Source organism: Geotrypetes seraphini, chromosome 2, assembly GCF_902459505.1.
Source record: "Geotrypetes seraphini chromosome 2, aGeoSer1.1, whole genome shotgun sequence".
NCBI lineage: Eukaryota > Metazoa > Chordata > Amphibia > Gymnophiona > Dermophiidae > Geotrypetes > Geotrypetes seraphini.
In genome coordinates, this window is record NC_047085.1 from 227,556,687 (window position 1) to 227,583,584 (window position 26,898).

Consider the following 26,898-nt stretch of genomic DNA (forward strand, 5'->3'; position numbering starts at 1 on the left):
TGAGGAGAGTGAGCCTTGATCAGCCAGTCGTCCAAGTAAGGGAAGACCTGAAAATTGTGAGAGCGGAGATAGGCCGCTACCACAATCAGACACTTGGTGAATACCCTGGGAGAGGAGACCAGACCGAAGGGTAGCACCTTGTACTGATAATGATTCTGATTGATGAGAAAACGAAGATATTTCCTGGACGTCAGATGAATAGGAATATGTGTGTAAGCCTCTTTTAGATCGAGGGAGCATAGCCAGTCGCCCTGAGAGAGAAGAGGGTAGAGGGTGGCAAGAGAGAGCATTTTGAACTTCTCCTTGACCAAACATTTGTTGAGATCTCTGAGATCTAATATAGGTCTGAGGTCCCCGTTCTTTTTGGGAACTAGAAAGTACCAGGAGTAAAATCCCTGACCTCGCAGATCTGGAGGAACTTCTTCGATGGCATTGAGAAGAAGGAGGGATTGAACCTCTTGAGCGAGAAGGAGGGACTGAGACTTGTTGGAAGCAGACTCTTTTGGCAGGCCTAACGGGTGGAGGAGTCTGAAAATTGAGGGAGTAGCCGTGGGCTATGATAGAGAGCACCCACTGGTCGGTGGTGATCACCTCCCATCGAGTCAGAAAAATGTTTAGTCGACCTCCTATGGGCTGTGGAAGAGGACATGAGGGAGGAAGACTGGCAATGCCCTGGAGAAGTGAGTCAAAAGGGCTGAGTCGGTTTAGGCTGAGTAACAGGCTTTATGGCAGGCGGCTGTTGTTGGCGAGCCTCTTGTTGCTGTTGCCGTTGCCTCCGAGGCTGAGGAGGATGAGGCTGAATCGGCCGAGTAGAAAAACGCCTCTGATACGACGTCTGCTGCCTAAAAAGACGAGGAGGAGGAGGTTTCTTTTTGTTTTTCAATAAGGTATCCCACCTCGTCTCATGGGCAGAAAGCTTCTGAGTGGTGGTATCCAGAGATTCTCCAAACAGCTCATCACCCAGGCAGGGAGCATTGGCAAGGTGGTCCTGGTGGTTCACATCAAGTTCTGAGACGCGAAGCCATGCCAATCGTCTTATCGCTACAGACATAGCAGTAGCTCGGGATGTCAGTTCAAAAGTGTCATAGATGGAACGGACCATGAACTTCCTGAGCTGCAAGAGACTGGCAGTGCATTGCTGAAAAGCAGAAAGCTTGCGGTCAGGAATATACTTTTGAAAAGTGGCCATCTGCTGGATCAGATGTTTCAGGTAAAAGGAGAAATGGAATGCATAGTTACCTGAACAGTTGGCCAACATCGCGTTTTGGTAAAGTCGTTTACCAAATTTATCCATAGCCTTGCCCTCTCTGCCAGGAGGGACAGATGCATACACACTAGAGCCTGCAGATTTTTTCAGGGTTGACTCCACCAGCAAGGATTCGTGTGGAAGCTGAGGTTTGTAAAACCCTGGAATAGGAATAACTTTATAAAGCGATTCCAATTTCCTTGGAGCTCCTGGAATGGTCAGAGGAGTTTCCAAATTTTTGTAAAAAGTTTCCCTTAAGATATCATGAAGGGGTAACTTTAAAAATTCTTTAGGAGGTTGGTCAAAATCCAAAGCATCCAGGAATGCCTTGGACTTTTTAGAATCAGACTCTAATGGGATTGAAAGGGTGTCTGACATCTCCTTAAGAAACTTAGTGAAGGAAGAGTGCTCTGGCTTACTAGCAGGATCCTGCACCGATGGATCAACCTCATCCGATGAAAAATCCTCCTCGGTACCGAGGGGATCTTCAGAATCATCCCACAAATCAGGGTCCCGTACCGATGGAAGATGGTCCTGAGAAAGAGGAGTAGAGGATTCGGTATGCCTGGTCTTGCGTACCGATTTGCCTGAACGCATTGACACCGTACCCAGTGATTGTACAGCGGTACGGGTGTCAGAGAACGGTACCGGATCAGAGGCCGAGTAAGCAGTACGTCGAAGAGACTTCGGCTCTGCTGATAGAATAGGCATAGACATGGAAGAGGCAGATTTGAGCAGTGCCGATAACGTCGATGCCGACAAAATAGGCTGGTCGACTATCAGCACCGAAGGCTCGGTCGGTACCGACACTGGAAGGTTCGGAGTCAGCAGAGCCGGGAGCAAGTGTTGTAATTGCTCCTTAAGCTGGACCTGGAGGATGGATGCTATGCGTTCATCCAGAGACGGTCCCGATGGCACCGGTACCGCTTTTTTCTTGCTCGGTACCTGCGGTGCAGCTCGACGCTCAGGCGAAGTCGATGCCGATGAAGAGGCAGTGACTTCTATGGGAGCGGAGCGTTTGCGGGGCCGGCACGCAGTCTGCAGGACTTGGCTTACTGCATGTTCGACTGGTGGGCCAAGAACAGTAGGGGATGGCTTCTTAGCCGGCTTACCTACAGGGTGCGACACTGACGATGGATCTTGCGGTGTCGACACCGCCGGTGCCAACTTGGATGAAGTTGCCGGAGTCGATGCCGGTGGAACTTCCATAGCGGCACCGAAAAGAATCCGCTGCTGAATTTGGCGATTCTTCAGAGTTCTCTTTTGAAGAGAACTACAGCGGGTGCACGTTTCTGCCCTATGGTCTGGACCCAAACACTGAAGGCACCACTTGTGCGGGTCGGATAAAGAAATAGGGCGTGCACACCGCTGACACTTTTTAAAACCCGGTGAAGGGGGCATGAAGGGAAAAACGGCCGTAGCAAAATCGAAGCCCGAGGCTTCGATGGTGCCAACAGGCCCCGCCGGGGCCGACCGAAAAAAGTAAAAAAAAATTGACTTTTTTTTTTTTTTAAATAAAAGAAAGAAAATAATAACGTGAAGAATATCACGAAGAAAAATAACGCGCGAGTGGGAAGGCGGCGAAAAAAGAAAAATTGTTCCAACAGCCGTTGGACACATGCATCTTCTTAGCTCCGCGGAAACTAAGAAACTGGGGACCGAGCGCCTCCGTCGGGCGGGAAGGCACTCGCGCACGCGCGGTGCGGCCTAGCTAGAACTTTCTAAGTTCTTAGAGTGCAATCATTCTAAAATTGTCCGTACCGGGGCTCCGTCGGTGCCGTCACCCATCAGTCAAGAATATGCTGCCTGCTTGTCCTGGGATAATATGCCCATACCAAGAGAAGTAAAATTTTTGATGAAAATGATTTCCAAGCCTTTGATTTCTGACAAAGAAATAACTTTAAAGGACATTTAGACTGTAGTTAACAAGAACTGAGACACCCCTGAGGGAGGTTATCCCACAACTTTGTAATTTTTCCTCTGTAAAAGCACTGTAACTATTACATCAGAATCAGTCCTTAAATTCAAGGAATTGGATTCTAAAATTGAACAAATAACTTTGCAAAACAATTCCTTAGATTCTAAGGTGACCTCTATACAGAAATCTAGTCTCTCTGCCATCAAGGAGAGTCTCTATGTTCATTGTAAACTTGAGGCTTTAGAAAATTTCCTTATTTTAAGGAGGTTTTGGAATTACCGGTACTTAGGGCAGATAGCATCTCTTTGGAGAAATGCTTTTATATAGCTAGTAAATGTGTAGTAGAAGGAGACCAACAGGATGAGCTGGTGCAAGACCCTCAACTTGAGGGTACGAATTTGATAGCCTTCCTGGAGGATTCCACAAATAACATCTCAACAAGGGCTGTATTCACTCTTGATGTGGGATAATTTAATTTTGTTACCTTTATGTATAAGAATATAGTATGGGTTATTTTAACAAATTTTTTGTAATGATTATGGGAAATTATGTTTCAGAAATGTAATAAAAAAATAGAGATACTACTCTTGAGGAACCTTTTAAATATAGTTGAATTGTTTCTATGGATGTGTATGTGGTTTAGTGCCGGTAAATGCTTGAATTGAGTTAAAATGTTAACAAGTCACCCATAATATAGAAATCCATTTTTAGGTGCATGTGAAGGCATTACTTGATACTAAGGATAGTCATAAGCCCTTCCTTCATCACCATGCCAAATTTATACTTCAAATGCACTGCAAGAAAAACCTCATTTACTGGCCTCCATCTCACTCACTGGAGTGGTAAATCTCACTCGTTAGGATGGGTCACATTTGGTATCCCTATAATCCAGTTTCTTCCTTCTCTCTACTGGTCAACAGGGTGTCAGGTCAAAAGCGCGCCGGGACAAAGGCGCGCCCAGACAATTGAGCGCAGCGCGGAGGTGCGCGCCACTCAAAATTACTGTTTTTAGGGCTCTGATGGGGGGCGTGGGGGGGAACCCCCCCACTTTACTTAATAGACATCGCGCCGCGTTGTGGGGGCATTGTGGGGGGCGTGGGGGTTGTAACCCCCCACATTTTACAGAAAACTTCACTTTTTCCCTGTTTTTAGGGAAAAAGTTAAGTTTACAGTAAAATGTGGAGGGTTACAACCTCCCAAACCCCCCATAACGCCGGCGCGATGTCTATTAAGTAAAGTGGGGGGGAGGGGTTCCCCAACAAAACCCCCCCGAGCCCCTAAAAACTGTAATTTTCTTCGGCGCGCGCCTCCGTCTTGCGCTGAGTTGTCGGCGCGCGCCTTTGTCTTTCGCGCCGTTGTCTATGAACCGGTCAACAGCTTCCTTCTCAACTTGCCTCCCCCAGCCCCATTTTTCCAGCAATAACCCCCATCCCCCCACCAACCAACAAAAACCAAGTGGTATAAACTAGGAGTGGAGCATGTTGCTTCTAACACTGCCAGTTCCACCCCTTCCGACATGGACTTCCTATTTCTGAGGGATAGAACTGGCAGAGCGGGGAAGGAACTGTACACATCAACCTGAGATAAAGCTGAATTTATTGAATACAATCAGCTTATTAAAATACAAAACAAATAAAATGACCAAACTATCTGGCATATCTTTCCAGACCCGACATGGTCCGTGTTTTGGCTTCAAATAGAAACCTGCTTCAGGGGTGCAGACGATAATCTAAAAAATACATATACATTTATTAAAAACAAATCTAAACATAATACGAATCGTCATAACTGACTAAAAGAATGCTGGTTGTATCATAACAACTTATAAATGACAAATTGAAGTAACAAAAACTGTGACAGAAGAAAAGCCAAACCAAAAAAGGAGGCTGGGGTTCGCCGCTGTAGCCTTCATTTTTGGTTTGGCTTTCTTCTGTTTTCAGGTTTTGTGCCGCTCAAACATATGTATTGCTCAAAAACTCTTATTATGGTTTTTTTTATGTTTCTCAACATCAGTGTGGTGTCTAATAATATATTTTATTTCTTTAGTGTTTTTAACTACACACGTTTTATACTACAGCACCATCTACTGGGTATGTTTTTGCACCGTCAATATACTACTACTACTACTATTCATTATTTCTATAGCACTACCAGATGTATGCAGCTTTGTACAGAGTCACAAAGAGTAAGAAAACAGTCCCTGCTCGAAAGAGCTTACAATCTAAACAGCCAAGACAGACAAACAGGATGTCATGGATACAGTTAAGGGGAACGGTTAATCAGCGGGCTGGGTTGGAGGGCAGAGGAGTAGGATTGAAAGCTATATCAAAAAGGTGGGTTTTCAGTCTGCTTTTAAACAAGGGAAGGGGCTTGACGGACAAACTCGGGTAATTTATTCCAGGAATAGGGGGCAGCCAGATGAAAGGAACGAAGTTTGGAATTGGCAGTGGTGAAGGGTAAAGAGCGGCTTATCTGATGAACAGAGTTCTTTGGGAGGTGTATAAGGAGAGATATTGAGGGGCAGCAGAATGAACATACTTGGAGGTCAGCAATAGGAGCTTGAAATGTATGCGATGGCAGATAGGGAGCCAGTTAAGTGACTTAAGGAGAGGGGTGACATGAGCGTAGCGAGGTGGGTAGAAGATGAGTCGTGCAGCAGAGTTTTGCATAGATTGCAGGGGGGGAGGTGACATCATCAATATGATTTCTCCTATTTCCCTTTTGTTTTTAACTTTAATTGTACTCTCTCCTTTTAAAATTATATTTCTCCCCACTTTCCTGTTCTTTTCATGTAAGCAAAGTTGTGTTTTAAGTCCGTTGATTGTTCCCCATTTTAATTTTTATTGTCAAACGCTTAGTATTTATGATTAGTGTTTTATCAAATTTTAATAAAACTTGAAAACTTGACACTGCAGGAGATTGCAGATTGCAGTAATCTAAGTATGAGGTTACGAGAGCATGGACAAGGATCTGGGTAGTATATTCAGAGAGGAAGGGGCAAATTTTGGTGATACTGAAGAGCTAAAAGCTTGTTGGATGTACGTAGAAAATGAGAGGTCGGAATCGAAGACTCCTCCAAGGTTGCAAGCAGAGGAGACTGGAACAATGACAGTATTATTTACCGAGAGGGAGAAAGGAGGAGGAGAAGCAGAGGGTTTAGGAGGAAAGAGTTGCTGCTCAGTCTTGGAACATATTTAGTTTCAGATGACGGCAGGACATCTAGGCAGCAATATCAACCAAACAGGCAGAGACTTTTTCGTGGACTTTAGGTGAAATTTCAGGTGTAGAGAGGTAGATCTAGGAGTCATCAGCATATTGGTGATATTGGAAACCATGGGAGGAGATCAGGGCACTGAGGGAAGAGGTGGAGAGAGAGAAGAGGTAATAAATGTACAGTGGTACCTTGGTTTGCGAGTGTCTTGCAAGACGAGCAAAACATTTGCAAAATCGGTGCCTCGGAAACCGAGCATAGCTCGATTTACGAGCACCCCCCTCACAATCCGGCACCCCCCTCGCGACTGGGCACCCCCCTGCCACCGACACGATTGGGCACCCCCACGCCACTTCTTACCCTCATCTGGGCACCGCGAAAATCGGCCTCCTCGTCTGCTGGGCCTTGAGCATCTGCGCATGCTCAAGGCCTGCGAGTTCATGTTCTGAACGTGAACTCGCAGGCCTTGATCATGCGCAGATGCTCAAGGCCCAGCATACGAGGAGGCCGATCTTTGGAGTGCCCAGATGAGGGTAAGAAGCGGCAGGGGGGTGCCCAATCGTGTCGGGGGATGGTGCCGGATTGTGGCGGGGGGATGCCCAATCACGTCGGGGGTGTGGGGGTGTGTGTGTGTGCCAGATCGCAGGGGGGGTCTTCGAGGAGAGCAGTGCCAGTTCTCGGGGGGGGGGGGGAACGCATCAAAGCGAGTTTCCATTATTTCCTATAGGGAAACTCGCTTTGATAAACGAGCATTTTGGATTACGAGCATGCTCCTGTAACGGATTATACTCGCAATCCAAGGTACCACTGTATATGTATTTTTTTAGATTACCATCTGCACCTCTGAAACATGTTTCTTTTCGAAGCCGAAATACTGACCGTGTCGGGTCTGGAAGAATGTGTCAGATAGTTTGGTCATTTTATTCGTTTTGTATTTAATAAGCTGACTGTATTAATAAACTCAACTTTATCTCAGGTTGATGTGTACGGTTCCTTGCCTTTTTTTTTTTTTGAACTGCATAGAACTGGCAGAGCCATCAGCTGTATAGTCTAGACTGTGGTTCTGTGCATTATGTTACTTTTTTCAATAGGGGACTAAGAAAGCAGTGCCACTGGAAAGCTTTAACCACTTGTGGGACCCTAAGAATAGCTGGCATCAGTGTTTCCAAAATGTGTAAGATTATCCTCTCTCTTGGTTACCTGATAGAATCCCTTTTCTCTTCCTAAATTGTACCTGTGGAACCTTTGGATGTTGCTTCACAGCCTGTTCATAGCCTGGTAGCTCCTTCTTCCTATTTGGCAGTGCAGGGATGAAGAGTGAATTCTGTGGCTCCAAATCCAGTTGGTTCACTGGTTGACAGGGGGATCCTGGCTGCGATAAATTATGTGCCTGAAAATGGAGGAAACTTTTTTTAAAAAACCAAATCCATTTGTGAGCTAGTGTCCCAAAGCATAGTTTTTAAATAGTTATCTAGTGGTGATTGTAGACCTTATAGTACCGTATTTTCACGTAGATAACGCGAACCGATGTAAAACGCACACACGGGTATAGCGCGCGGAAAACACAAATTTATGTACAGAAATTTTTATATACCGCGCACACCTGTATACCGCGCATGCTGCCCGACTCTCCTTTCGCCCGCCCCGACTCTCCTCTCCCCCTTGAAGTCCTGTCCCCACCCTGAAAGCCTTATGCCTCCCCCCGACGTCCGATTCACCCCCCGCTGGACCGCTCGCACCCTCACCCCGAAGGACCGCTCGCACGCACTCCCACCCGCACCCCCACCCTGAAGGACCGCTCGCACCCCCACAGCCTCCCGACCCCCCCCCCCCATCATGTAGAAGCTCCTACCGGTGTCCTGCTGCTTTCTCTTGGCGGTCCCGGCCCTTCCGTGAGCCCTGCGCCTGTGCTGCTTCCTCTTCCAGCGGTTCGCCCTTTCTCTAACGTCAATCCCTCTTGCCCCGCCGACTCCCCGACACGATCGGGGCAAGAGGGAGCTCAAGCCCTCTTGCCCCAGCCAACCGCGGCACCCCCGACACGATCGGGGCAAGAGGGAGCTCAAGCCCTCTTGCCCCAGCTAACCGCGGCACCCCCGACACGATCGGGGCAAGAGGGAGCTCAAGCCCTCTTGCCCCAGCCAACCGCGGCACCCCCGACACGATCGGGGCAAAAGGGAGTCCAAGCCCTCTTGCCCCGCCGACACCCCAACTCCCCGACACGATCGGGGCAAGAGGGAGCTCAAGACCTCTTGCCCCAGCCAACCGCGGCACCCCCGACACGATCGGGGCAAGAGGGAGATCAAGCCCTCTTGCCCCCCCGACACGATCGGGGCAAAAGGGAGCCCAAGCCCTCTTGCCCCGCCGACTCCCTAACTCCCCGACAATATCGGGCCAGGAGGGAGCCCAAACCCTCCTGGCCACGGCGACCCCTACCCCCACCCCGCACTACATTACGGCAGGAGGGATCCCAGGCCCTCCTGCCCTCGACGCAAACCCCCCTCCCCCCAACGACCGCCCCGCCCCCCCAAATAACCTCCGACCGCCCCCCCAGCCGACCCGCGACCCCCCTGGCCGACCCCCACGACACCCCCACCCCCTTCCCCGTACCTTTGTGTAGTTGGCCGGACAGACAGGAGCCAAACCCGCCCGTCCGGCAGGCAGCCAACGACGGAATGAGGCCGGATTGGCCCATCCGTCCCAAAGCTCCGCCTATTGTTGGGGCCTAAGGCACCTGGGCCAATCAGAATAGGCCCGGGAGCCTTAGGTCCCTCCTGGGGGCGGGGCCTGAGGCACATGGGCCCAACCCGACCATGTGCCCAAGGCCCCGCCCCCAGGAGGGACCTAAGGCTCCCGGGCCTATTCTGATTGGCCCAGGCGCCTTAGGCTCCACCAGTAGGCGGAGCTTTGGGACGGATGGGCCAATCCGGCCTCATTCCATTGTTGGCTGCCTGCCGGACAGGCAAGTTTGGCTCCCGTCTGTCCGGCCAACTACACAAAGGTACGGGGAAGGGGGATGGGGGTATCGCGGGGGTCGGCCAGGGGGGTCGCGGGTCGGCTGGGGGGGTGCGGTCGGAGGTTCTTTGGGGGGGGCGGTCGTTGGGGGAGGGGGGTTTGCGTCGAGGGCAGGAGGGCCTGGGATCCCTCCTGCCCGTAATGTAGTGCGGGGTGGGGGTAGGGGGGTCGCCGTGGCCAGGAGGGTTTGGGCTCCCTCCTGGCCCAATATTGTCGGGGAGTTGGGGAGTCGGCGGGGCAAGAGGGCTTGGGCTCCCTTTTGCCCCGATCGTGTCGGGGGGGCAAGAGGGCTTGAGCTCCCTTTTGCCCCGATCGTGTCGGGGATGCCGCCGTTGGCAGGGGCAAGAGGGCTTGAGCTCCCTCTTGCCCCGATCGTGTCGGGGGTGCCGCGGTTGACTGGGGCAAGAGAGCTTGAGCTCCCTCTTGCCCCGATCGTGTCGGGGAGTCGGCGGGGCAAGAGGGCTTGACGTTAGAGAAAGGGCGAACCGCCGGAAGAGGAAGCAGCAGGACACCCGTAGGAGCTTCTACATGATGGGGGGGTCGGGAGGCTGTGGGGGTGCGAGCGGTCCTTCAGGGTGGGGGTGCGGGTGGGAGTGCGTGCGAGTGGTACTTCGGGGTGGGGGTGCGTCGGGGGGGAACTATGTAAAAAAAATTTTATATAGCGCGCTCACGCGTATACCGCGCAAGGCTATGCACGGTTTGTAAAAACACGTATAACGTGCGCGTTATATGCGTGAAAATACGGTATTTACTTTATTGTTAAATAACCTTCTGTTTCACCTTTCAGAATATGTTTTCATGCAGGGATATTCAGCCATGGAATAACTGCAAACATTTTTTTTCTATTTTTGAATAGACATGAATAGCCTGTCCCCTTTCTGAAATCAAGTTGTCTAAGAGGGGAATTCATGAAAGGGTGCTTACAATTAGCGCATGCTAAAAGCCAATGCTGATCATTATATTCCAATGGGCCCTTTGAATTCCCCCTAAAATGATTTTTTTCCCCATAAACTTCTAACACATATAAAAAAATGTGAAAAATATCATTCAAAGTCATTAATGAAAGTCATTAATCAGAGGCAGCTTCCAATTCAAGTTTCAAGTTTAATAATTCTCTTGATTAATCGCTTAATCATACTTCAAAGTGATGAACAATTTAAAATACATTCAATAGAAAACAATACAGTACACACTTTAAATAATAACATTGGGTTAAAAACTAACACATCATTTTGTTAACACAAGGTAAAAAGGGATTGTGAAATATAATTCAATATAGAAAAGCAATACAAAGGAAAAGTACAAGAGGAAGACCAGTGAAAACATAATTTAATACAATAAAATATTTGGCCTAAGGATTATTAAATTAAGAACAAAAGGCATCTTTAAAAAGAAATGTTTTTAGATTACTTTTGAATTTTCCTAGATCCTGCTCCTTTCGAAAATAGATTGGGAGGGAGTTCCAAGTCTGTGGGGCGGTTACTGAAAAAATAAACTGCCATCTAGTATTGATAATCTTAAGCGAAGGAATGGTTAATAAATTTTGTTCATTGGATCTTAAAGTTCTGTTTGGATGATATGGAATTAATAATTTATATATAAATGCTGGAGTTTTATTGAGAAGAGTTTTAAAGGTAAGCAGACAAAGTTTATATGTTATCCAATGAATAACTGGAAGCCAATGTGCATTTTTTAGAAGAGGTGTAATGTGGTCAAATTTTCTAGATTTCGTTATAAGTTTAATGGAGACATTTTGAATGATTTGGAGACGTTTAATTTCATTCAATGATATTCCTTTAAAGAGAGCATTGCAATAGTCTATTTTAGAAATCACCAAAGAGTGAATAAGAATATTCAGTGATTTTGGACATAAGAATTTTGAAATTGATCGAATCCTACGTAATCTATAGAAGGTGGATTTAACAATATTGCTGATGTGATCATGAAAATTCAGTTTGTTGTCAAAAGTAACTCCTAAGATTTTTATATTTTTAACTATTTGAAGGGGGACATTTTTTTTAGTAATAGGAGCAATAAGACTGAGATTTTCTTTCCATGGGAAAAGCATCACATTAGTTTTTTTGATGTTAAGTGCCAGTTTGTTTGTGTGATAACTAATCCTCTATAAAAGGACTAAGACAACCTTAACATGCTAATGTAATTTTGAAAGTTTTCTGTAATATCGCTATCTGTATACAGTCTCTTCCTCTGTAAACCGCTCTGAACTGTTTGTGGTATTGCGGTATGTAAAAATAAAGTTATTATATTTTCATGAATATTCAATATTCTCAATCAGCTAAAATCTGTCACTCTTTTGTGTAAAATATAGAAACATAGAAAACCACTGCATAGAAAGGACATGTGGCCCATTCAGTATGCCCATCCACATCATCCGCTCTCTTCCCCCCTAAAAGATCCCATATGCCTGTCCCATGCTTTCCAAGTTTACTACATCTGAGTGGTGAACAATTTAAAAAGTCAAATGGGGAGAAACAAAGAAAGAGAACAAAAAGAGAGTAGGGTAGAAGTAAAAAGGGAAGTGAGTGGAAATACAATAATTGGTAGGAAAGAGCATAGGGAGAGCAGGGAAGAGAGAGGGGTTTCACACAAAGGCTAACCTTATGGAGAGGACCTAATAATTATTTTGAGGCTAGAATTGAATCATGCTTTCTGGGGAAAAGAAAGATTCCATATCTTCGACAATTGCATTGGTTGCCAGTTGTGTTTCAAATTCAATACAAAGCAATTATGTTATGCCAATTTCTATACGGTACGATGCCTGAAATTCTTTAAAATATGTCTCGTTATCAACCACAAAGATCCCTGCATTTCAAAAGTGCCATATTGCTGAAAACAAAGGCTAACCTTAAATATGTGGAAACAAATGCCATGACTTTCACATGTGCAGGAGTCAAGCTATGGAATGGCTTTGTTGGCCAGATTCGAAAATATGGAGAAAGGAATTCATTTATGAGAATGTTAAAGACTCAATTATTTGTAGATGCATTTCTTTGAGCAATTGATTTTATGCAAGACTGAATTTGTCTGTTTTTATTTTTATCTTGTTTAGATTCTTAATATTTTATGTATGTAACTCCTTGTAAACCGTTTTGGAAAAAAATGGTATAGAAATTTTAAAAACAAATAAATAAATAAGCATCGATGAACAGAAAGGTCTAAGTTACATCTTAAATTTATCTAGAGAACTTTCCAGGCAGAGAGATAGTGGGAGTACATTCTATAATGTAGGTGCAGTGACAGAAACTATGCCATGATCTGATATGGCATCACTTCATATACATATATCCTAAGAATTTCCACTAATAGACCTAGGCGGTGCTTCTGTGTGTACAGAGTTTAAGCACACAGATTACTTGTCAAGCAATTATAAGCGGGAGACTCAGAACCAGCACTACTGAGGGGAAATGCCTTGAGACAGCCTATATGAGGCCAAGATCCCCTAAGCTGCTATCTAGAAAGATGAGTATTTAAATACTAAAAAATTTGAGTATATTTATAGAAATAAGTATTCTGAAAAACAGTAAAATATATATATGTAGAAGATCTCTAGACCGAAGACTATCTTGGTGCTAGTAATCTGTGTGCTTAAACTCTGTACACACAGAAGCACCGCTGAGGTCTGTTAGTGGAAATCCTTAGGACAGTAGATCGTAAAGGCAATGCAAGTCGATCGCGTTGCCGTTGCGATCTTGTTCTTCCTTCCTCCCCGAGGAATCCCTATTGGCCTCATTAATCTCAAAGGTCCAACATCTTCACTCTCGCAATAAGTTCGCTGTTCTTCTTCAATTCGACCTTTCTGCAGCTTTCGACATGGTCCATCATGATATACTAATTCTCCAACTTTCTGAAATTGGCATAAACTCAACAGACTTAGATTGGTTCTCAAAATTCTTATGTTCCCGCTCCTACTTCGTTAACATGAATGGCTCCTCATCCCTCCCGTGGAAACCGATTTGTGGAGTTCCTCAGGGCTCACCTCTATCCCCGATTCTCTTCAATGTTTATATGTCCTCCCTGAAACTCCTCCAACTGTCCCCCTTGGAAACACTTTACACTTACGCCGATGACATCCTTGTCCTCCTCGAAACCGACTCTAACCTCACTAATCTCTCTGAGAACATCTCTTCATGTATATTGAACCTCCAATCCTGGGCCCTCACCATACAAATGAAATTAAACGAGACCAAAACAAAACTACTTTGGCTCGGTCCAAAATTAGATCAGTTACCCACCCTCATCTCACTGTCCTCTGGCACCACATTGCAGCTTGAACACTCATGCAAAGTTCTGGGCATCATCATTGATTCCACACTGTCCTTCAATGACCACCTTAATTCCTTAGTAAAAAAATGCTTTTTCAACCTTCACATGTTAAGGAAAGTGAGATCCTGCTTCCATCATCATCACTTTGCTGTCCTCGTACAATCCATCATTCTTTCCAGACTGGATTACTGTAACTCCATCTACATAAGCCTGACAAAGAAAAGCCTTCATAGACTCCAGCGGATCCAGAACACTGCGGCTAAGCTAATCTTCGCAAAAAGCAAATTTGACCACGTCTCTCCACTTCTGTGTAAGCTTCACTGGCTCCCAGTAATCCTTAGGGTTCACTACAAATGCGCCTGCCTAACCTTCAAGTCTCTACACGGGTATCCTGCCTCCCCTTTTTCCATTATCCTGGAACTCCTCTAATCCCAACACCACCAGATCCACTCAAAAATTCAAACTATCCTTCCCCTCATTAAAAGGCATATCTCATGCAGGAAAATTAGGGACTTCCCTCTTCTTCAGGATCACCGAACTCTGGAACAGCTTTACTACCCCGCTTTGAAGCCTGACCTCCCTCCAACTCTTCCAAAAACATTTGAAAACTTGGCTTTTCTCTAACTGACCCCTCCCTCATCGATATACGAAGTCCCTCTAAACTTCTCTCTCTAAGTCCTTCTACTTTTCATTGTAGTTCCTTTCTATACCAACTCCTGTAAACCGTGTCGAGCTCTACTTCTGTGGAGATGATGCGGTATACAAACTTAAGGTTTAGTTTAGTTTAGAGCCAGGCCAGGCGCATACAAACGTCGGCCCAAGACTTCACATCCGACGTCAATTCTAATGTCGGAGGTGAAGGCTTGTGGGCCTGGCGCTTGTACGCGCCAGGCCTGGCTCAGGGAAGAAGGGAGAAATCGGCATGGTGGCTTGAGGGGTGTAAGGAAAGAATCGGGGAAGTGGAGGAATTGGCATGATGGCTTGGGGGGTCAGGGGGAGAAAGACAGGCAGGCAGGGGGAGAGAGAAAGAAAGGCAGAAATAAAGATGGGGGTAGGGGGAGAGAGAAAGAAAAAGAGAAAGAAAATGGGAGGGGACAGAAAGAAAGAAATATTGGATTTACAGAAGAAGGAAGTGCAACCAGAGACTCATGAAATCACCAAACAACAAAGGTAGGAAAAATGATTTTATTTTCAATTTAGTGATCAAAATGTGTCCGTTTTGAGAATTTATATCTGCTGTCTATATTTTGTACTATGGCCCCCTTTTACTAAACCGCAATTGTGGTTTTTAGCGCAGGGAGCCTATGAGCGTCGGGAGCTGCGAGGGGCATTCAGCGCAGCTCCCTGCGTTAAAAACCGCTATCAAAGTTTAGTAAAAGGGGAGGGGGTATATTTGTCTATTTTTGTATAGTTGTTACTGAGGTGACATCGCATATTTTAGTATCATCTGCCTTTGACCTCTGAAAAAAAACCCGAATACAAATGATAACTAACATTTTCTCTGCGTACAGTGTACTTTGTGTTTTTTAAAATTTTATTGTTACATAGAAACAGAGTATGATGGCAGAAAAGGGCCTGCGGCCCAACAAGTCTGCCCACTCAATAACCCTCCCTCCCTTGAGAATCCATCTTTTAAGCATAGCTCTGTAACAACACTACTGGCCTCGACCACCTGGCGTGGAAGACCATTCCATTGATCAATCACCCTTTCGGTGAAGAAGTATTTCCTGCTGTCACCATGAAATCTTCCCCCCTTAAGTTTTAGCGGATGCCCTCTTGTCGCCGTGGGACCCTTAAGAAAAAAAGATTTCTTCCTCCACTTCAATGCGGCCCATGATGTATTTGAATGTTTCTATCATGTCTCCCCTTTCTCTGCGCTCCTCGAGAGAATATAAGCGCAATCTGGTCAGACGTTCTTCATATGGGATATCTTTAAGCCCTGAGACCATTCTAATGGCCATTCTCTGGATCGACTCCATTCTCTTCACATCCTTTTGATAATGTGGCCTCCAAAATTGGACACAGTACTCGAGGTGAGGTCTCACCATGGATCTGTATAACTTCAGGCTTTTGGCTGATAAAGCTCCTTCTGATGCAACCCAGCATTTGTCTAGCCTTTGCTGAAGCTTTCTCTACCTGATTGGCAGCTTTCATATCTTCCCGGATGAGTACTTCCAAGTCCCTTTTTGCAGTAGTTCTTGTCAGAGAAAGGGCGGGACCGCCGGAAGAGGAAGCAGCGCAGACGCAGGGCTCACAGAAGGGCCGGGATCGCCAAGAGGAAGCAGCAGGACAACGGTAGGAGCTCCTCCATGATGGGGGGGGGTCGGGAGGCGGTGGGGGTGCGGGTGCGAGTGCGTGCAAGCGGTCCTTTGGGGTGGGGGTGCGAGCGGTCCTGCGGGGTGAATCGGACGTCGGGGGAGGGGGGGAACTATGTAAAAAAAAGTTGTAAAACGCGCTCATGCGTATAACGCGCATGGTTATGCACGGTTTGTAAAATCGTATATAACGCACGCGTTATATGCGTGAAAACACGGTAGTTATTGAGTAGTTCTGCTTTGTCGGCATCCGAGTCTGTAAAGTTGCCGCCAGGTTTCTTTAGGCATCCAATACCGCTTGTGTTCTTCCTGTCACTAACGTATTTAAAAAAGGATTTCTCCCCTTTCTTTACCTGCCTAGCTATGTTTTCTTCCATCCGGAGTTTGGCCTCTCTGCCTTGCGTTTTAACTTTTCTAGACTTCGCCAGATAAGTTTCTTTAGCTTCCGGTCGTTGTGATAGTTTGTAGGCAATGAAAGCTTTTTTCTTTTGCTTTACTAGTTCTGAGATCTCCCGCGGAGAACCACTGTGGTCTATTTTTTCTGCGTCGTTTGCTCACGGTTTTTATGTATATGTTGGTTGCTTCTTGTAGGGTAGATTTCAGAGCCAACCATAAAGCCTCTACACTGTCCGTCGTGCTTTGGTTTTGCAGCACTTTGTAGACATAGTTTCCCATGCCCTGAAAGTTAGTTCCTTTAAAATTTAGGACCTTAGTCGATGTATTTGACCTAGTGGTTCCTTTCTTGAGGTGAAACCACACCATGTTGTGGTTGCTGGAGGCCAAGGTGTCTCCCACCGATACCTCTGTGACACTGTCTCCGTTGGTGAGCAATAGATCCAGGATTGCCAGATCCCTAGTGGGTTCTAATATCATCTGCTTGAGGCGTGCTCCTTGCATGGAGGCTAGCAGCCTCTTGCTGCTGCTGGTTGTAGCCGCTGGTTTGTTCCAGTCCACATCGGGCATATTGAAGTCTCCCATCAGCACTGTATCTCCATGCAGTGTGTCCTCCATTAGTTCATCATCTGCATCCTCCTTTTGTTTTGGTGGTTTGTATACAACACCAAGATATAGGTATTTATTATTGACCCTGGCAAGGTTCACCCAGAGGGATTCTCCCGTATACTTGATGTCTGTGATTTTAGTAACTTTGATGTTGTCTTTTATGTACAGAGCTACCCCTCCTCCCGGTTTGCCTTCTCTGTCTTGACGGAGTAAGGTATGACCATATCCCTTCCGTGGGACTCCAAGAACCACGTTTCTGATATCGCCACTACATCAAGGTCGGCGTTTCTCATTTCCGTTTCCAGTTCCAGGATTTTGTTGCCTAAACTACGGGCATTAGCATACATGGTTGTCCATTCTTTCTGTTTGCATGGAGTGTTTTCTGTCTGAGACAGTTTGTCCCCTTCAATCTTACCTTTGTCGTCCTTGTCTCCTTCAGTGTCCATGCGATGTCTCACCTCTGACTCCAAGATGGAGTCTCCGTCCCTCCCTCTGTCCCCCACTTTACTGACCTGATTACTTACCTCAGATACTAAGTCTCTGTCTCTCGCTCTGCCTCTCTCCATATTGACGCGAGATAATTCGTCTTCCTCGATCATGCCTTTATTTCCTTTGGTACTGCCTCTGTCTCCTTTTAGTATTCGCGTGATTACTTACCACAGAGTTACTTACCCTATGAGTGTGAGAGTGGGTCCCCTCCCCCGGCTCACCTAGTTTAAAGCCTTCCAGAGCAAGTGAGCCAGGCGTCGTCCCAGGATGTTCTTCCCTCTTCTGGTTAGGTGCAGCTCATCTGGTCCCTGTAGTCCCTGAAGTGCCTCTCCGTGGTCCAGGAAGCCGAAGTTCATCTCCTTGCACCATCCCCGTAGCCATTCGTTAGTCCTCTTGATCCGTTCTTCTCTGGCTCTCCCCTTGTATCTTACTGGTAGGATGAAGGAGAAGACCACCTGTGCTGGAAAGGGACGAATAGGAGGCATAAAGAAGGGAGATGCTGAACATGGGGAATATAAACACAGAGATAGAAGATGGATGATGAGCATGGAAAAAGAAGAAATGTCAAATGGTCAGGAGAACCTGGCAAGTGAGTTAAAAGAAGGCAAAAGAAAACAGAGACCAGCACCTGAGACCAATTTGATTTGAAGAATAAAATGACGAGACGACAAAAGGTAGAAAAAATAATTTTATTTTCTATTTTATGATTAGAATATATCAGATTTGAAATATGTATCCTGCTAGAGCAGATGTTAAACATAACTTGTGACTGCAAAGCCCAGGCCATGCTTCTTTAGCTTCCAGCTGGCTTAGGGCTCTCTCTGACCAGGGGGAAGTTGCCCTAGTTGCTCTCCCCTAACACTATTCCTGCCATGTGTGACTGAAGTATTCCGTTAGCTTGATTTTTCGATGTAGCATTCTGTAATAATTTGGCTTGTTCAGTTTTCTTGATAGTGGAGGGAATATTTGTGAGAGGGAGGGGAGACAGGGATTTTGTTGATCCTTGCTCTGTATTATTTGTGATTTATAAAATGACAATTATACAGAATATTGTTTTTTTTATACTTTAATAAAATAAGTTCAATATAAAATCATAACTATTTGATGCTTGTGTTGATGGAATCAGATGGTTTGCAGGGATCAAGCTTGCAAGGACAAGGACTAAGCTCACAGAAAAATTTTTTCCCCATGTTATTCTCTACAGGATGCTGAATCCTCATCAGGAGAGATCCTTCCAGATTCTGAGGTGGAGCCCCAAGGAAGGAACACCTTTCCTGGAAAATCTCATCTACCTCTTATTTTCCAACAAGTAGGATGTGGGAACCCTGTACAGACCAGCCCCACCCATCTTCTTAGGGGACTGTGACCAGTTGGGGGTCTACAGACCCTGGGGGCTCCCCCTGGGTGTGCCTCTAAATACTAAGCGCTTGCCTACAGTGCTCTGAAGGACTGAAAATGGGGGCCCGAATGAGGCTATCCAGCTTTCCTGGCTTCCCCCTTGACCCAGAGTAGAGGTCTGCACGGGAACGGGGATTGCGGGGTTCCCGCGGGTCCCGCGGGTATCCCGCGGGTTCTCCCCCTGGCCCACGGGGATGCCCCCCTGACCCACGGGACTCCCACGGGGATGCCCCCTGGCCCACGGGACTCCCACGGGGATGAAAACAGCCTACCTAAATTCTGGCGATGCAGGCATGCAGCTTACAAGTCCGGCGTCGTGGCGGGAAATAGCCATGCTGAGCAGTGAGCTCAGCACGTACACAGATGAAAGCCTTGCTTGCTGATTGGTCCGGCGGCCCCGCCCCGCCGTGCCGCCGGACCAATCAGCAAGCAAGGCTTTCATCTGTGTACGTGCTGAGCTCACTGCTCAGCATGGCTATTTCCCGCCGCGACGCAGGACTTGACGCAGCGGCAGCAGCAGCAGCCTGAAAAAGAAATCATCCTGGCCGGGGTTGGTGTCATGCTCCGGAGCTTCTACAGCCTTCCTATCTCCCTCTCCCTTCTACCTGCTTCCGGCCACACCCCCTGCTCCGCGGCTCTCTTCGGCAACTCAAAAGCAGCGATCGACACAAGCTTCTGACGTCGGGGCCTACCCTCTGCGAGTCCCACTTGTTTCAACTTCCTTTTTCCACAAAGGCGGGACTCGAAGAGGGAAGGCCTCGATGTCGGCAGCTTGTCTTGATCACCACTGCTGACGACTTGCTTAAGAGAGCCGCGGAGCAGGGGGGTTTTGCCAGGTGCAGGACTCATGGGTGAGGGAGGAGAAGAGAGAGAGAGAAAGAGAGAGGGGAGGGAAAAAAAAGGAAATATTTCATACTGGGCTGGGCCGGAGTGGAGGGAGGGTGGAAAGATTCTGGCTACCGGGTGCAGTAACAAAGGAAAAGGGGGGAAAGCTGAAAATGGAGATAGTGACACAAAGAAGAGAAAGAGTAAGCAGGACCTACTGAATAAGGATAGAGATACAGAGGGGACATGAAGAGGAGGTGAAATAGAGACATAGAAGTAATGCTGAAAAAGTGTGTATGGGGGGGAGATAAAGACATTGAAAGGGTAAATGGTGAACATGGGGTAAAGACAAGGACAGAGACAAATGAAGATTCTGAAAAAGTGGTGAGATAGGGATATAGGTGAGATGGACACAAAGAAGGGTGATGCTGGAAAATAGGTGGAATGATAATTCTGACAGACACAGAAGGGAAATGCTGGATCAAGGAGAGATGGGGCTCAGGCTGGATGGAATGAGGAGAAATGCCTTGTTGGCCCGGAACTTCCTCTCCTACGTCAGAACTGACATCAGGGAGCGGAATGCTGGTCAGCGCGACGCTTCTGCAGGGAAAGCTTGGGACAGCGGTGGCTTGGGGGCTATTCCCCGATGGCAGTGGCAGCAAACCGAGTGGCTTGGGGGAGGGCATGGAGAAAGAAAGGGGGCAGACAGGGAGACAGAAAGAAGGGGGAACAGGAAGACAGAAAGAAAAAGTTGGGGGAGAGAATGAGGTCTGGAGGAGAGGAAACATACAGGAGGCTGAAAGAAAGGAAGAAAGATTGGATGCACAGTCAGAAGAAGAAAGTGCAACCAGAGACTCATGAAATCACCAAACAGCAAAGGTAGGAAAAATGATTTTATTTTCAATTTAGTGATCAAAATGTGTCTGTTTTGAGAATTTATATCTGCTGTCTATATTTTGCACTATGGCTCCCTTTTACTAAACCACAATATCGTTTTTTAGCGCAGGGAGCTTATGAGCATTGAGAGCAACGCGAGGCATTCAGCGTAACTCCCTGTGCTAAAACCTACTATTGTGGTTTAGTAAAAAGGGAGGGGGTGTATTTGTCTATTTTTGTATTTTGTTACCGAGGTGACATTGCATAGAGTCATCTGCCGTGACCTCTTTGAAAAAACCCGGAATATGAATAATTAACATTTTCTCTGCCTTTCATTGTGCTTTGTGTTTTTTTTAAATTTTATTGTTGGTAGATCATTTTGACTTAGTCATTATAAAAGTAGCTCGCAAGCCCATAAAGTGTGGGCACCCCTGCTCTAAGTCTTCTTACTCTGGGGCACCAGACCTCCCTCATACAAAGGCCGGGAATGCAGAGTTGGTTCCATTCTCGGTAGGGGATGCCTTGGTAGGCTCACTGCTCAGCCACTGGGAACCCAGATTCGGTCCTGTTCTGGGTGGAGGACACTTGTGGGGTGGGGTGGGGTGGGGAGGGGGGCTAGTTTGCGCCATCGTGCAGGCTCACCACTCTGCCTCTGCCTGCAAAAGCACAGTCTGTCCCAATCTAGGGGGAGAAAACCTAGCAGGGACCAGGCTGCACCACAATACTGGCTTCTAGAAAGCACAATGGACTGGGGGGGGGGGGTCTAGCAGTGTGTGGCACCATTTGGACCCATGTAGACTTGCACAGCCATTCAGATGCTGACCTGAGGTCCCTTTCCATCCAGCATCTGCCCCTCCTCCTCTTTCCATCCAGCATCTGCCCCTCTGTCTGCTGCTTCTGCCCAGCATCTGATCTGTCTCCTCTCTTCCTCCTTTCTGCCCCCTCTGTCATCCCATCCATCATCCACCCTTCTTTCTCCCCCTTCCATCCAGCATCTGCCCATCTTTCTCCCCCTTTCAGCCCAGCATCTGCTTCATTTCTCTTTCTCCCCCTTCTATTCAGTGTCTGCTCCATCTTTCTCTTTCCTCCCTTCCATCCGTATCCTCCCCTTCTCCTCCTTTCCATTCAATGTCTTCCTCCCCTCTCCTTTTCTTTACATCCATCATGTCTTTTTCTCTCTCCCCAGGCATTCCAGCTTGTCTTATCTTTCCCCTTTCATCCAGTGTGTCTGATCCCTCCCCATTTCTATCTACAGTCTGTCTCCTCTCACCTCCTACATCCAGTATCTACCCCCTCCCACCTGACACCTCAGCCACCGCCAGACTGATGCAAAGCCTTCCCTCCGATGTCGGCTCTGACTTCGGGGGAAGACTTCTGGGTCGGCTACATATGGCTTGCTGCAGGCTGCCTCCAACCCTTGCTGTTATCTGGATTCGAATGAAGTGGTGGAAGGGAGTGCATTTTTGGACACAGAAGTCATGAACTGGGGAGAGAGGAAGGGAGGGAAAGAGATGCTGAGGTGGGGAAGGGAATAGAAAGAGAGAATTGGATGTGGGTGTGTCAATGAGCGGGAAAGAGAGATGGTTGTGTACACACGGCAAATGGAAGAAAGAGGAGAATTTTTGGTCGTAGGGAGGAAGGTACAGAATGTGATAGGGAAGAAAAAGATGAGAGTGAGAAATGTGGCAAGGGAACAATGGGACAGATTGAAAGGGATGCAAGAGGGAGGAATATTGGACAGTAGTGAAGGGAATGGAGGGCATATGTGGCATAGTGTTGGAGAGGGGTGATAGAAGGAGAAATGTTGGGCATGGGGCTGGTTGGCAGGCACGAAAGATGAGAAAGAGATAAATGCTGGACCATGGTAGGGGGAACCAATGGACAGCAACAGAAGAATTTACAGAAGATGGGAAAGCGGAAAAAAGAAACTGGGGCCAACTTTATGGAAAAATAAGTCTCCAGACAACAAAGGTAAAAAACGGAATTTATTGACTAAAATATGTTAGCTTTGGGAAATGTATATGGCAGATGTCTTTGTTTTGTGTTCAAAAGAAAAGGAAATGCATTTCTGGTTTTATTTCTACAGTGTTGAAGTACTTGTTGACCCTTGCTGTGACTGGTGGGGATCCCCAAGCACCACCAGCAGAGGACCTCCTCTAGAGATGGCCAGAACTCCCCTCCAACAAGCGCAGCAGTCGCTGGCAGCATCCATGAGCCACTGAGGTGCCAGCATCTGTGACTCAGGGACGCTACTGCTGCCTGCCAAGCTTGGCAAAAGGGACCCCCGGCCAACTGCAAAGGAAGTCCTCAGCTGACAGTTTGTGGGTTCTCATCAGCTGAGTATTTATATTTTATATTTACATTAGAGGTTCTGGTAGAAACCCATTTACAAAGTATGCATTCTTCCCAATTAATATTTCCAAATTAATAAAGTCTCTTTGCTTATTTGTAAATGGGTCTCAACCAGAGCCTTTAATTCAGTAGCCTTTAATAATTAAATAAAATAACTATTTCTGAAGTTTATAGGGAAGGATGGTGACGGAGGGGATTCCTCGCGGGGACGGGTGGGGACGGAGGGGATTCCTCACGGGGACGGGTGGGGACGGAGGGGATTCCTCGCGGGGACGGGTGGGGACGGAGGGGATTCCTCGCGGGGACGGGTGGGGACGGAGAGATTCCTCACGGGGACGGGTGGGATTTTGGCGGGGACGGGTGGGATTTCTGTCCCCGCGCAACTCTCTAACCCAGAGTCCAGCAGAGGGAGTGGTCCCCAGCAGGTTCCCCATTGCACATAGAATAGAAACTTGGGGTGGGGAAGCAGGAGGAACTTACACCAATGCTTAGCCCCATGGCCTCAGACCCTGGGAGAGAGTTCCTCAGATACTACAACCAGAGTCAAGGGCTGTAGGCCAAAGCACAGGGAATGTCGCCAAACATGGACAAAAAAACGGCAGGAGACCCTGATGCATTAGTTCACCTATACCAATTGATAGAAGCAGAGAAATACTACAATATTCCTGACTGCATCATTCCTTATATCGGTGATGTCATTGGAATCTTCAAGTCTCTACCTCCATCTGTTCGACCATGCTATAGATCTCGAGTGGCCTAATAGGATGTTAAGGAATGTGTACTGTTTTTTTTTCTTGGTAATATAAATTTTATTGAAAAGCCTACAAAACAATGAAACAAATAACAGCAGAAGAATTTTGTTTTCCAACTATCACCTTAAACCCTCCCTAAAGAGAAACAATGACTTTTAGAATTGGTGAACTCTTATCTAAGTCTGAAAGAATTTAAGAGCTTGAGGGTCAAATATAACATGTTAAGGATATCAACAGTTCAAAATTCAGGTATGTGCTATGTATAGCATAGCTGTCCACAAAGGTTTCCATATCTTTTGAAACTTCCTCTGATGGGTATGATGATTGCAGCCAACCATATTGTGAAGTAATGTGTAAGTAGCATAATATGCTAAAATGTGGACTGTGATGTGAATATTTGTCTTAATTTCTTGCTGTACACTGTCTTTCTGGTAAATTTCTTCAGAAGGGTAGTAAATACCTCCTAATAACAAATACAAACAGGAATATATATCCTGCTGTTATATGGATAGAGACCTGCAAAGGAAAGCTTAGGAGGAGGTGGGACATTTACACATCCCCCCCCCAAAAAAAAAAAATAAATAAAATTCAGACAGAAGTTCTGTCTTGGGTATGTTACCTTTTTTCTGGTACTGCTATGCTGAATGGTGACTTTATTGCCCCTTTGAAGTTGCTTGTGGAGTCCATTGAAGGAGGGCTGTAAATTAGGTGGAACCGAGAAAGACAATACAGCATTAGGCAAGGTGCCTGTTGCCATCTGCTGGCCCTGCTTCTGATCCTGCAGAGGACGGAAAATGGGCAGAAATTGGCTTTAACAGAAGCAGAGTTTTAACACCGTTCCCTTCTCCCTCTGCCACGATGGTGTTCAATTAGCTGATCAAATGAATTCACTGAATTAAAAAGAACTACAACTGCAACAGACAAAGAGGGGCATAATCAAACATGTGCCTAAGTCTGAGGTTGGACCTTTTGTACAAGACGTCTACAAACCCAGCAGGAAAAATGTCCATTTTCAAAGCTGCCAAACATCTATCTTTTATTTTTGAAAATGAGCTAGGTATAAGTTTTGGTCCTTAGGACGTCTACCTTTTTTGCTTATTTCCAAAAATAAAAACATCCGCACAAAAAATGTACAAAAGCAAGTTTTGTAGACATTCCCAGAAGGAATCCCCATCAACTGAGCCAGTTTCAGGGATTCCTAGTGGCTCAGCTGATGGGGATTCCCCCTGCCAGGGTCAGCTGAGCTACGGAGCCCTTCCCCTGATATTCTGTATCTCCCCCAACTTCTCCGCCCCCACATCCCCCCACCTTCAGAAGAGAAAACAGCAGGAGGGATGCTCACTCCCTCCTGCCTACAAGTCCACATGCTGCACATGATGGGGCTTCCCCCTCTCAATGCATCTTGGGGTACAGTGGGAGGGACCAAAGGCTCTGATTGGATCAAAATGGTGATTTTGAGCCAATCAGGGCCTTCGGCCCCACCTACTCGTACAATGCACTCGCACTTGGAAGTCCAAGTGCCGACTTAGGCTGGTTTTTGGACGTTTTAAAGTTTTGATTATGAGCCCCAAACTTTCTATTAAAGTTCAGACCCATCTTACAAAAAGAGGAGGGGTGGGAAAAATGACAAAAACAGTGGAACAATCTAAGTACCTGATACTAGTATTATATGTATATATACATAAGCTGATTGACTATGGTATAAATGTGTCTGTACTGAAAACCATCTAAAAAATCACTAACTCTGTATTGTAGCACCATTACAGAAGCTCATGCAAACCGCTCTGAATTGACTCCCCAGTCATTAGTAGCAGTATAGAAGCTTTCAATAAACAATGCCTCCCAAGTCTAATATACGTAAGTAATGTATAATTATGCAGCAATGCACAAGGCAGAACTGGAACAGAATTTCTTCCCCCTACAGAAACGGTTACTATTCCACAGGATAAAGGGTGGCTGGTTCTCTCCCTGCCCTCTCCCTCATCTCTTGTTTTCAGTAACCAGAAGATGCTGCTGGGGGCAAATCCTATGTCCAGTTGCTAACAGAGAGCAGTGGGTAGCCTGAGGACAATGTTGAAAGAATCGGAGCAGGCTTTAAGTTGGCACCCACTTACAGGCCCTGTGGTAGTCCTGGTCCCCTCCTGCTGCCACACCTGCTGCACATTTTCAGTATCTGTGCCTAGAACTAGTCCAAGCATCCTCCTCCACCTTTGAAGCAAGAGGTGACAGGACAGGGCGAGGAATGCAGAGTGGGCAAGGAAGGAAAGAGGATGTGAAGACCACAGAGGAGAAAGAAAAGGGGCAGAAACCTTTGGAGGGAGGGGGTTAAGTTGACAGAAAGTAGTAAAGAGCAAAGGTGGATTCTGAAGGAAGTGTGGAAGATGATGTGAAGTGATAAATCACTGGGGCCAGGATTGTTTCTGGAGATGCTGAATTATGTAGGGAAGGGTTGCGGTACTATAATGCTTACTCCAGGAGGAATTCTGCACCACAAACATATATAAATTCTGCACCTTTGACTTAATCTCTCTTCTATAATGCCATTTAAATTAGTTTACCACTCAAATATTGATTATTCAGTGTTATGACAAAGAAAGAATGCATAATGCTAAACTGTGCACTGATTTTATTTATGCTTTAATGCTGAATCCCCCCAGGAATGAGTACAATCAATTACAGCATACAGAGGAATTGCTACTAATAATACTTTGTTGATACACATAACACTCACTCTCTGGCTCCCTTCCCAGGTATCTTTCGGGAAAACTCCAAGGCTAAAATATTAGCTATTGAGGCAAACTGCTGGGCCCATCCTACAGACTTTTTTTTAACCTATCAGCATTCATTTAAATCCAGCTGTCTGCTCTAGAAACACAGTTCCTGCTCATCTCTCTTCTACTCAACTTCTGTCTTGAACAACGTATCTCTGAAAAATATATACAGTACTGACTTCTTAGACCCAGCCACATTGTGCTCACAGACTTGAAGCCTATGCCCTCCCACCCTGCCCACCCCTAGATTCACATTACACTTATACTCCCATCTCTCTACCTAAACAATTGGTTCTTACCAATTAAGGCTCCCACTGCCAATCCTACCACACAACCTGCTAATCTATTCCAACCTAATCATCACTTCAAACCCAGTCCCCCTCAGGCTCTCTAGACTTGTCGCCTACCCCATCTCAACAAACAAAACAACAACCAAGACCCATACCC

The 26,898-nt window shown here is 46.4% G+C and overlaps 1 protein-coding gene across 12 annotated transcripts in view; it reads right to left on the reverse strand.

Annotated features, from left to right (window-relative positions):
- The window catches only part of MRTFA (myocardin related transcription factor A), a 323,237-nt gene that overhangs the window by 13,511 nt on the left and 282,828 nt on the right, over nucleotides 1-26,898 (reverse strand). For 11 of the 12 annotated variants that reach the window (XM_033935101.1, XM_033935100.1, XM_033935108.1 and 8 more), the window contains 2 exons: nucleotides 24,300-24,458; nucleotides 7,610-7,765 (listed from right to left, as the gene is read on the reverse strand). In XM_033935101.1, the coding sequence (XP_033790992.1) occupies nucleotides 7,610-7,765; nucleotides 24,300-24,458 (315 nt within the window). The remainder of the gene's footprint in view (nucleotides 1-7,609; nucleotides 7,766-24,299; nucleotides 24,459-26,898) is intronic. The other variant, XM_033935099.1, reaches the window with a different exon arrangement.